At 46.3% G+C, this 9,800-nt stretch overlaps 1 protein-coding gene across 1 annotated transcript in view; it reads right to left on the bottom strand.

Annotated features, from left to right (window-relative positions):
• Positions 1-9,594, bottom strand: part of LOC119374961 (N-acetylated-alpha-linked acidic dipeptidase 2-like) — a 40,856-nt gene extending 31,262 nt beyond the window's left edge. Inside the window, exons 1-6 of the mRNA XM_049420326.1 lie at positions 9,473-9,594; positions 8,621-8,884; positions 6,582-6,741; positions 5,090-5,218; positions 4,301-4,423; positions 3,477-3,648 (exon numbers count right to left, since the gene is read on the bottom strand). Coding sequence (XP_049276283.1) covers positions 3,477-3,648; positions 4,301-4,423; positions 5,090-5,218; positions 6,582-6,741; positions 8,621-8,884; positions 9,473-9,585 — 961 coding nt within the window. The 5' untranslated portion in view covers positions 9,586-9,594. The remainder of the gene's footprint in view (positions 1-3,476; positions 3,649-4,300; positions 4,424-5,089; positions 5,219-6,581; positions 6,742-8,620; positions 8,885-9,472) is intronic.
• Between the last annotated feature and the right edge of the window lie 206 nt (positions 9,595-9,800).

Here is a 9,800-nt window from a genome sequence, read left to right as displayed (position 1 = left end):
AAGTAACCATCTCCACATGTTCTTCTTTTAGAGTTCAAACTAAATAATTCAGACTGATAATTATTCTTCAATAACTACTCCATCGGCATAACTTTGTCATTATGAGCTCGATATTAGCAACAATAAAAAAAAAAACAACAGTGAAAGTTTCAGTCTTGAATTTCTCACCTAAACGTCAGCAGCTGAATTCCAGTGTGATATCATGAATTTTAAAGTCTTTTTCTTATTTTAGGCTACACTGTTTCATATAAATTTTCTTGAAGCTGGCTGTGTTAAGTCTCTTGCTCCCTATAACACCTCATAATTTGTACCAATACATCATCAAAATATATAACGTCACGACAAGCAGGTGCGAGAACTTCAAAGGTGGCTTCTCCACTTGTATTTTCTTTTCGTGTGTTTTCCCGTCTCCCAAGCACCTTCTCGCTGCAGCGGTGGTGCATTCGGTATTGTGAAAGGTTAAGTTAAACTATATGAGAGAAATTGCTTTCTCGTTGAGCGTTTCTTAATTGCATTCAATGATATATTGGCTCTATAGAACTTTGGTTAGTCTGGATCGTTATCATCAACCCTTCACAGCAAGTGACTTCAGTGGTATTCAAAATTGGCAGGCGATTCTATATTTAGCGGTGAAAGGCAACGTCTTGCGGCAGTTGCAATATACATTTTGTCCAGTACTCACCCGAGCACTTTCTTAGCGAAGTTATAGTTGACCGTGAGGGCCGGGATCTTGGGCAGTTCACTGCTATTAGTGTTGCGGTAAACTCCATCTGGAAGCAGATTGCGTTGAACGAGACTGTTAGCTAACAGAGCACAAATGCAATGAGTGCCAGTGTGGCAGTGTTTGAAGTCATCACCGCAACATCACCGTCATTATAATGTACAATGCAAGGTCATTGCTATTGTCATCCAGTATGAACACACTGCGCCATTGCTTCAAAACATGCAATCATGCATGTGGGACTTAGCTCTCCCGAAAAAACCAGAACTGGTGATGTCTTTTCACCTCGCTGCCTAAGTCATAGAGTTTCCTAATAATACACTAGAGGGAAATTGGGCGCTAGGGCCTATGGCAGCCAGCATGGGAGTGATGGGTAGTACATGGATTTGTCTAAGCTTCGTTCTTTCGGCTCCATTCGGCTCTGTGTTGCCTGCAGTCACTTTGTCGCAAGGCAAAGTTCAGCAAACGTTCAGCCAGGTCAGGAAGTTCATAACGATCCATTCTTTTATCTGAAACAAATGCCAAAACACAACAATAAACAAAGCCACAAGTGCGTTAAGCCGCAAGCACGAAGATTAAGCGAATCCATGTATACTACCCATCATTTCCATGGTGGCTGAATGATCGCAGCGCCAGAGTTCTTTCCCTCTAGGTATATTGTCGGAAACACTATGGCCTGAGCCTGTGAGCGAGGGCAGGCATGGAGATCCGGAGCTTATCTGTGCCTCCTTATTGGTGGAGCAATGTCAAGTGGTTGCCTATGCCCTTTCTCCATGGAAACGAGAGAGTGAGCATCAGAGCAGCAATGGCCGCACTTTTACAGGGAAGCCGTCTTAGCCTACCCTGTGCCATCATTGTTGTCGTCTTAGTACTAGGCATCAAGCAGGTCACGTGACCAGAGGGGGAGTGAATAAAGAAATAAAAGAAAATGATGATGCTCGAAATGATGACTTTCGGTACAAAATACCAGGAAGGCAATTTGCACTTTAATTACATTGTGATAAACCACTCGTACACTTACAAATCCACTGTCCGACGGTTTCCACAGCATGAAACTGGCTGAATGTTAGTTTTTTGGTTCCTTTGTTTTGATTTACGTTGCTGCCGCGATAGCCAATGGTGATAGTGCGGTTCCCACTGATCACGGATTAAGCGAACACCGCCATCATCGTAATCAAAGCAAACAAACTGGGAGGGTGAGCAGCAAGGGAACATGTGTGTGGCGAGGGAACCAGAAGAATTAGAGGCCAAAGAAGGAGTCATGCCACTGCCTTTAGTTCATTCAAGGGGTCCTGCAACACTTTTCCAAGTAACCATCGAACGGCTTCATTTAAGGAGTTTATTGCCTCATGAATAGACTGCTGCAAAAATTTTTAGAATCTGTCAAGCACGAGCGGAGTTAGTGATTTACCACACGCTTTAAGAGCTTTCTCTCTCCTTTTGTACTAATGAGCGCGTCGAAAGCTACGCAGGGAGGGGGATGACAAGGGGGCAAGATATGAGGCAGCCCTTCGCAGGGGCGTAGCCAGAGGGGGGCACACCGGGCCCGTGTCCCCCCCCCCCCGAAATTTTTTTTTGCCATGGCATACAGAGCTCAAAATGACACTTGATTACATCTGCCTGCCCGACCCCCACTTCTGATCAAGGAGGTGCCCCCCCCCCCCGAAAAAATGTTCTGGCTACGCCCCTGGCCCCTTATCAGTGCACTTTATGACCTTGAGCACTTTGCTTTTTTTTTTCTTCGAACGCGCGGTTGACTTTCAGTGTGATTGACGCGCATGCGGGCACATGGCGGCATCCCGCGGCGGCCACGGTAACTATGCAGCTCACAATGCTCAAATCAGCCAATGGCCATGGACTTGGGGTATATGGCACAGTAATTTGGGTACTGTATGGCATCATTTGTAGAGAGAAGAGGGAACGATTTCTAGCTGACTTTGGTGAATTGCCAGTAAATTCTAGGCTGCACGCTGCACTATAATGTTTGGCTCGCATGTTCTCGATCAGGAGCCTCGACTACAGATCGGCAACGTTTCCTGGCCAAGCTGAAAAGTATTGCAGGGCACCTTTCAGGTTTTTTGCGTCAGACTGCACTGCAGCGCCACCTATAGGGGTCTTAGTGTAGAGCGGCTAGAAGCGAAGATTCCACAAACTGTATAAGAGACTGCAGGCAAAGAAATGCTCTTGCATATAAAGGAGTACCGACATAAATTTTAGGAATTTTTGCATTGTTGCTTTAAACAGAAACACAGTTGTCGAGAACCCTAAAGAGAGTATCATGATGCCTCAGAACGCATTGAATATATTTTTAATACCGCTGCCTTAAAAAACGACTTTCGGTTTCGACATCAAGGGGATGCGGTTTCTCAGTGACATGTCAACACACTCCGACATAGGTCCAAGTCACATGTGGACGGACAGCAGCTCGTGGTGTCCTTGCAGCAGCATCTGTCGTATGCTGTTAGTTGCACGTTGTGCATGTAAACAACATGAGTGATTTGTCATACGACGACTCCGACAGTGATTTCGGTGATTTCTGCCACATGCAGAACGCAGAGTTCACAAACTAAGTGAACTCTGTTGTCATCATGATAATGTTCATTGCAGTGGGGCTAGCTTGCAGATGCTCGGCAACGCAAACGTTAAAATCAAACTAAAATATTTTATACATGTTTCCTGGCTTCGGTGTGTGGAGAGTGTTAGCACTGCGTGCCAAGGAAACGAAAAATCTCCCTTTTGCGATGCACTCGCTTACCGACTGACGGGTAGCCCGGAGTCTCGGGATCGGCAAACGTGAACAGAGCCCCTCGTTGCAGTGCCGAGCCATCCACGATAGTCGAGTTTGGGTAGAACTCCTTCACATTCGGCAAGGTGGGTTCCAGAAAGATGATGGTTCCGACACCGCCACGTTCTTGGCACACGGTGACCTGCAGCAGTGAAAGTTGTGTTGATTGGCGTTCTTCGACCGTACAAGTCGCAACACTGCCTGCTGTCTCCACGTATCAATACCTAAATGTGGCATTGATAAGAATCACGGAGGTCTGCTGGCTGTGGCACCACCTGTCAGCAAATAGCAAACTAATAATTGGCATATTCTCGTGGTGTGCCTTTCGCAGGACCATGAGCTTGATAAAGTGAGTGGTGTGTCTACGTCTGCAATGTGCTTTTTGCAGGTGGCATTGCAGCCACAGCAGTATAGCCTTTGCTTAAACTACTACACATAATTCTCGAAGTGGTAGCTAACGCAATGACAGGAAAGACTGCAGTTATGCTGTCGTTCCTGTCATCCTGCCATAAGTTTGCTATCAAGCTGATGTCTGTGAGAAAATGTTCAGATTCATTTTCTTATATCCAAGTTCATTTTAATTATTGATATATTTGACTCACTAATCAGGATGTAAGCACTGATCACATAAACACAATCAAAGAAGGAATCTCATAAAAGAGTGTTTACCTCGAACCATCACTTTGAAAGCCAGGCCACAGCACAGATTAAGTTTCCCTCAATTACAATATAAGGCGTGAGTCTATTCCACGCTTTAGTTGAAACTATTCTGCGAAATATGCAAAAGTACATACCTTTCCACCACGGTGCCCTCCACCATATCGTGCCAGGCAGATGCGCCCTCTAACGAATATTCCGTTGGCTTCCAGCATGTCCACGTCTCGGTACGTGCCAGAGCCAACGTACACCACGTCCGCCTGCAGCAAAAAGCCATAGGCTGTCAGCAGTCAGTGCACATTTCTAAAAAACACCCAACTTACGTGAATACATTGTAGCATAATGAAAAAAAAAGGCACCTAATAAGGAAGCGTGAACAATGCTTGGCTCACACGAGCAATTCAGGCATCGCAACACTGTGTGCAGCACTTGCATACATCACCATCTAAAACACACATCTTTTTGCACTTGTAATACATTAGCAGAAAGAAGTTATTGGGACAATTAAGAGAATATACAAGTTGTAAAGTAACATGCAGTCTAGTTTCTACTTCATGCCTTAGAGCGGCATCAGGTTGTCGTTACCTGTGAGCACATGCAAACCTCCATAAACCTTCGTAATTATTTGCACTCAATGTAATCATATATCAGTACCATTTCAGCAATAATAGCTTCCTATTCTTGAAATATATGTTAACCAGTGACTCCAGTAATTAGGATCGAGTGCCTCCCACTCAATCCTAATGGCAGGCAAGTCTTTAGATTCTGGTACCTCTCTTTGTACATATGTTAATCCCCACTTTTTTAACCTATTCATTATCTAGAGTAAAAGTGAATAGACTGCAGTACAGTTGGTACATATCTTGAGTTAGTAGATTTGATGGCATTTTAGCATTGACTTATCAGAAGCTTGTGCGAGCACCCACCTCAGCTGTACCCGGACATGCATACGAGAGGTACCCAGGCACTACACCGTCGAGGTTGTCCCCCGGAACAGGGTCTTCGCTCAATTTTGCCTCTTCGAGCACTTTTCCCTTGGCGTCCACCAGTTGCACCTGTGATAAGCAAGTCAATGGCTTACTCAACTGAAGTCATTTGAAGGGAAACAGCGCGAAAGACGAAGGACCAGGCAGAGAAGGACACAAACAGCAGCGCTGTTTGTGTGTGTGGTCCTTCGTCTTTCGCGCTGTTTCCCTCCAATATGTCATACCAACTTGCCCAAGCAACCACTTTAGTTGAAGTCATTTGACCATGACGTCAGTGCATTGGTCTATTGAAGTGCAATCTGAGAGATTGTCTCCACAGGCGTGCACAGGGTTCTCCATTAGGAGGGTGGGGATGCAAAGTTTCACCACAGCAGCCTGCTCCCTCCCCCCTCATTGGTAGAGCACGAAATAAAACAAGCTACACAATGGATGCAAACATTAAAATTAAGCGATAACGAGTTGCCAACAACAGCCTGTCCTTGGCTCCCAGTTTTTCTGGAGTAAAGATTGGAAGTAAACAGTTCTTGGAATGCAACATCAGGAGCACTCGGCAGCCATTATCGCCAAAAACCTAACAATGCGCATTAAACAATGACGGGACATATCCAACTGAGGAAAGGTGTGAAGCAGACTTGGTGCCTCATTTCGATGATTAGGAGGGAGGCGCAGCCGTCCCCCCTCTCCCCCCCCCCCTCCTGTGAGCACTCCTATGGTTGTCGGAGAAACCTGCATTGAGTTCAGAATGCCGTCATGATCAACAGTGCCAAACACGGTAGTGCTACGAGCCATGGGAGCCCCAAATATTTAAAAAAACAATCCATTCTCTCCGTGCACATTCCTCATCCCCTCAATGTTCGCTGTGACATCCACATGTAGTCTGCTCGTCATCTACAACACACGTTTGTTCGCTCGTAGGTACGTGCACTTGCTCCTCCTCCTCACCGTGTGAGGAGGAACACTCGGCCAGGAGGAGACACAATCTGACGAATAGAGCATAGCGAAGGAAAAAGCGAAACCAGCGAGGGCCGCTTTCGTATCATCAAACGCGTGTAATTCCGCTATTATGGCACCACTTCTAAAGATTCACACGACTACGTGTTCGTTGTAGACTCGTGCACAACTGCAACACCACAACTAAATTTCGACCTCTGGGTGGTTTAGGGGCGGCCCTTCATGAGCACGCTGAACAAAACGAAACTAAATTGAGCGTTAATAATAATTGGGTTAATTACACCACCATGTGATCTTGCTAGCCAATCACATACACTCGCATGCTTACAGCTTTTCTGTCCGACAGTTTTCATGGCGTGGAAACAAAAGTGGTTTTGGTGCAACGGTGCTGCTATATTCTTTCTTGCATCGCCCATTCCCAGCAGCTACAATCAGCCCCGAAAAGCACGTGAAGATATCAGAACGAGCAGATCAGCCCCACCTTGTTCGGGTTATTTGGGTCCGGGTACTGGTGCAGAACTCGATAGGGCACTTTTTCGACTATGTCCAGTCCGTGCTTGCGAAACTCGCCGGCGATGAAGTCAGCGATTGTTTCCTCGCTGCGCTTTGTACCAGACAGGTGGGGCCTCCCCGATAAAAATCTGAAATGTCGGAACTCAAAGTAAGCCACGTCACCGTAGCTACTAGAAACGTGCACTGGATGCCTACCAAATAGGCAAATACTACAGGCGAGTAGCACGGTATACCGTGCTACTCGACTACTAAATAGCATGCTACTGGCCTGTAGTATTTGCCAACTGATAAGTAAAAGCGAGTATGTGAAAAGTGCATTAACAGGAAGCTGCACGACATCATGATAGGGTTGAAGTGGGCAGCACAAGTTACAGCAGCGTGAATGATTACCACAGCTTACAAGAGGAAAATTCAAGCATGTACTATATGCAAAGTTTTTTTAAAAATGCGAGAGCATTGCTCTGGCTGCATCGCACACATGTGACGAGCTCATGGTCAATGCACTGCTCCTGTTCGCGGCTGCCAACCAAAGCCTCAGCTACTTGCAGGGGCGGCGCCAGCGGGGTGCCCGGGGAGGCTGAAACCCCTCCAAAATTTTCGCCTCCCCCTCCACTTGCCCCCCAAGAGCGAACATAGTCAAAACATAACGCCTGGGTTCCCCGCCTCACTGCCCCCCTGAAGGAACTCACTTAAAATCCTGGTGCCTCACGGTCCTCGACTGCAGAGGACGCGGTACTGTAAGCATCAGGCTGTTGAAGGAGCAAATCACAGAGAGATGCAATGCAGACAAAGCAACTTGACTCTAGCAATTGGTGCCCACTCGCTGACCAAGAGAAATGGCAAGGCAAGACAAGACACAGGAGAGCAACTTGACTCAAAGAACGCATCACGTACGTTAAAGAGATGTTGACACAAAAATTTTAGATTGCTGTCTATTTTGCGTCAAATGAAAGAGCAAGCCCTTAAGAGCCTAGAAAATGTGCTGGTCAGCGTGAGTGCCTCCTGAAAAACTAATTACAACATATTTTAAAGCTAGTTTTGGTTCCTACTGTACCCTAATGTCACGGCACATTATGAGCTTCTCATCACGTGCTCGCGCAAGTATTGCAACATTTCCACAGCCACTCCACGGCTGCGTTGGTGACGCAGAAGTGGCCATTTTGGATTTCTTTGGTACTTGACATCATTGCAACTAGTCATACTGGTGCCATACTGGTGCGTGAAGTCACCAGTATTGAACACTGTACACAATAGTGTCGATGACGGTAGGTGCGCCATGCGAAAATAGACTTTAGCATCAAAATAAAATATCATTATTTCTAGAGGTTCGCACTTGTTCAGAGCCATCTCTGTATAGAGGAAATTTGTATGGCAGAATAAACTCAGCTTTGAAAATTGGTGTCAGTACCCCATTAAAAGAGCGCCACTTCCAGCAGAGCTGCCAACAGTTGATTCACAAGAGGGTATAGACGACCACCCATCCCGCAACTCGCGGGACTGTTCCGCATAGAGGGCTCCTGTCCCGCGTCCCGCAAGAGATAAGAAAATCTTCAGAAATGTCCAGCATTTAACACTTTATTATTATTGTTCGACAGCACCTCGAGTTCTGCTGCACATGGCCACCCTGTTTGAGGATGCATTAGCTCCAAGCTTATATTGCTTCGAGAAAGTAAAACAAGTGGCGTCGAGTACTTCTCGGGCTCTGAATCAGTAACGTGTGGAAACTAAGCCACAGCTTTTTTATGAGTGACCATTTTCTGAGTTGCCAAATTGTTATGTTGGTATTAACAATGGTGTTTTAAGTCGGAGCATATCACGTGATGTATCAAAGTTTTCTTTAGACAGCTATGTGTTGCACCCCCCCCCCCCTCACCCCCCCCTGGTCAGCGTATCCCGCATTTCGCTCATCGGAAGGTGGTCACCCTACAAGAGGGACAGTTAAGACTGACATTCTGAACAAGTGCAGAAACCTAGAGTGGGCGGAGCACCGCGACAAGCGTAACAGACCTGAGCGTACGACGTAGGTAGTCCCTGCTGATGTTCGCGAGGACGCGTGCGAGTCCGACGTCCTTGTGCGCGGGCTTTGCGCGGGTGGGGGTCGGCACAAGAGACTTGCTGGCGGTGGTGTGTCCACCGGCGGGGCTGCTGCAGTTCGAGACGGTTGTCTTCAGCCACATCGGGGTGTCAGGGGCGGCCAGACCCAGCAAGGCGAGGATTGTCACCACGCCTACCAATCCGACGGCTCCTGCTATTGGCCACAAGCCAACGAGCCTGAGCAAAAAAATTATGTTACTGATATGTACATGAGAAAGCCGCATAATGAGCACTGCTACAGAACTGATAGACTTTTATCCAATAAGACGTACATCTCAAAAGCAAGATAGCATAACAAATTAAGAAGTCAATGCAAACATCTCTCAAAAGAGCCAATTTCCTTTCGGAAGCACCGATAGGATTCAGTACATTGGTTTGACTGAGAAGAATAGACTATACATTAGAGATGTTCAGGTCAACAACATTGATAACGTAGACAATGCATAAAAATTATGAGAAAGCAAGCAAGGCTGAACTGCATCTGGAGGCAAACACAAGGAAACAGCAGGTAATCATTACTTCTGCATGAAGCTCACACACATACGAAATAAAAAAAAATTTCTGAATAGCAGTGCCGTAACAGCGCGGAATAAAAACAAACCTGTGAAGACGTATGTCTTGAAGAAGCCATCAGAAACCAAGGTGCCAAAGTGCTGCTCGCAATCAAGATCATGAACATGACTCCTGAGGTTACTAGGTGAAATCTCTAACAAAGCTTGTCCACGTTAGACTTCTAATGTTGAAAACAAATAACTGCAGTCTTACCGATTCGCCTCTGGCTTGGGAGTGGAAGTCGCTCGTTCTGTCGATGCGTTTGTGACGTGCCTCACTGATGCGTTTGTGACGTGCCTCATTGATGCAGTTGTGACGTGACTCATTGTCGGGGTGCAGCTGCATGTGTGACGTCCGAAGATGTACGAACGACGCGATTTTTTTTAAATACGAGCGACGAGCACTTCGACTTATAAATTCTGGCGCTTTCTCAAATTTTTTGTCACCATTCGCGCCAAAGGCAGACGCGGCCCACATCTTAACTTTCAAGTTCAATGTTCAAAAGGACAGACTGATGGGCTAGTTGGTAGTGCATAACTCA

This window comes from Rhipicephalus sanguineus, chromosome 11 (assembly GCF_013339695.2).
Source record: "Rhipicephalus sanguineus isolate Rsan-2018 chromosome 11, BIME_Rsan_1.4, whole genome shotgun sequence".
NCBI classification, from domain to species: Eukaryota; Metazoa; Arthropoda; class Arachnida; order Ixodida; family Ixodidae; genus Rhipicephalus; species Rhipicephalus sanguineus.
The sequence above is the reverse complement of the archived record's forward strand: the minus strand, read 5'-3'. Positions and strand labels throughout refer to the sequence as shown.